Source organism: Loa loa, assembly GCF_000183805.2.
Source record: "Loa loa unplaced genomic scaffold supercont3.229, whole genome shotgun sequence".
In the NCBI taxonomy this organism is placed as follows: domain Eukaryota; kingdom Metazoa; phylum Nematoda; class Chromadorea; order Rhabditida; family Onchocercidae; genus Loa; species Loa loa.
The window spans coordinates 15,961-18,054 of record NW_018108409.1 but is presented as its reverse complement, the minus strand read 5'-3'; the positions used below and the strand labels follow the sequence as shown (position 1 = coordinate 18,054).

The 2,094-nt window shown below is 36.1% G+C and overlaps 1 protein-coding gene across 1 annotated transcript in view; it reads right to left on the bottom strand.

Annotated features, from left to right (window-relative positions):
- The window catches only part of LOAG_18219 (synapsin Ib), a gene marked incomplete at its 5' end in the record, with an annotated part of 5,838 nt that extends 4,069 nt beyond the window's left edge, over positions 1 to 1,769 (bottom strand). The window contains 3 exons of the mRNA XM_020450883.1: positions 574 to 625; positions 797 to 949; positions 1,546 to 1,769. Of these exons, the coding sequence (XP_020305387.1) occupies positions 574 to 625; positions 797 to 949; positions 1,546 to 1,769 (429 nt within the window). The remainder of the gene's footprint in view (positions 1 to 573; positions 626 to 796; positions 950 to 1,545) is intronic.
- Positions 1,770 to 2,094: the final 325 nt, after the last annotated feature.

Sequence of the window (2,094 nt, the reverse complement as noted above, 5' to 3'; positions counted from 1 at the left end):
AATCAAGCTTACATGCAATTGTTGGAATGTTGTAGAGAACTTATGCGTAATATTGAAATCTTATAAAGAACCTCTAGCCTGGTAGTTAAGCTAATGTGTTTAAAATTGTTAAGCTATCCCGCTATATAAGAAGCAGGATCAGTCAGGCAAAAGCTCAAGCAGTCAGTCACTCAATCCACAACTCCTGCAGTTTCGCAATTCGACAGGTCGGTGAGTTACTCAATCAGACAGCCCGCGCAATCACTCAAAGAGACAGTATAGTCAGACACTCAACCACGACAAAGAACGACAATACGACAGTTCAACAGCAGGAGTGACAAGACCATTTGATATCCTTTAATACTTATTGTGTATTGTTCATTTCGTCCCTATTATTGTTTCAATACGATATTGTACCATATCATATAAGACTAATAAAGGTTACTATCAACTTTGCGGAGTATAAATTACAAAATTTTTTCCCGAAATCAGTAGGTGGTACGAAGGCATGATCTACTCGGTTGCAATAATGATATCAACCTTCGGTCACTGCTTAGGTTCTTTGGTTATATGGTTAATAGCGTAATAAAATACCTGTTCAATCCGTAATTGCCAACCAGTACGATTGTTGCGGAAATATTTGCCCCTGAAAATATGGATATGATAAATATAAGATTATTAGAATCATTGTTCGAGTCATTTGCATGAGTTGATCAAGTAAATATAAGTAAAGTGAATAAGCCGTAGTAAATAAGTAGATAGTTTTGGAGGTTCAACAACCAGTGAATACACAAACATCAGGGAAGCAGTAACTCACCAGTCGATACGTCGGTCATCAATAACAAGTATACACTTATGTGGTCCCTGAATATACGATGCAGCATTGGTGGCTGCTTGCATCAGATTTTTGGTTATGCCTTGAACTTGTGAATACATAGATATTGATTGTTTGGATGGTGACGTTGGGGCGCTAAAAGAAAAAATTCGATTCCTTCAGTACTGCAATTGCAGACATCATCTTTGGCTAAATTTTGATACTCGCATGATGCAAGTAATTGTCAAAGAACCGAATTTCACTCATTTTTTCACAAATGAAAAAAAACCGCACTTATTCCCGGTTGTGTCTTCAATGAGATAATTTTTCCTCAAGAATATATTCTGAACATGGGACATTTCAGAATATCTCTGAAGAACGGATCAGCCAATCTTACCCACTCTTCACACAAACAATAAAAAAAATCATTCTAATATTAGGATCGTTGCAACAGCAACTATGATAACAGTAGTAATAGTAATTAAAACTTATTAAACGGATTTGCTTTCTTCATTCTACTCCTCCATTACTTAGTTTTAATTGGTACCACTACCGACATCTTTATTTTTCTTAATATTATTGCATATCCTATCTGTAATATCATAAATGTCTATAAATATTACTTTCTCTCATCATCAGAAATGTGATAGATTGATATTACCACCCAATGCATCAATGCAATCCGATATTTTAATTTCTATATAGATTTTTTCGTTATTAGAGAATTCCAACTGTATAATTCAAAAGTTGACCTTATAGCACTGGAGACTTTATTAGCAAGACCAGCCAGTGAAAAACTATTAGGAGGTCCATTCTGGATATGTGATGAAGTGTTGGAGGACTGTTGTGCTTGTTGCTGTTGTTGTGGACTACGTCCACCAAAAACTGAAGCAGGCGTCGATTTGTCGTCGTCTTCAATATCTTGAGAACTAAACCGACGCCTGAGAAAGTTGACCCCACTGGATATGCTTTCCATAATTTCGTCTCTTCTAGTTAGTGCTCCTCCAAATCGTTAAGTATCTTCACTGGCTGTGTCGGCAAGCAATGACTAGCTTCTCCTGTCATAGAAATATTCGTCAAAAACCTGAAATATAAAATGTCGTTTCTAAGCTTCGAGACAAAAAAGGTTTTAAATCAAAAAATGAATGGGTGATGATGGAAGCAAAGCAAAAAACTGCTAAATTTTATGTTCCATTGTATGGTTCCACCAATTAATACTACAATGGAGGAAGCAGGAAGGATACGACAAGAAAAATATGTAACATTGGATCGCTGTCAGAAGAAAATCCCTAATGGATTTA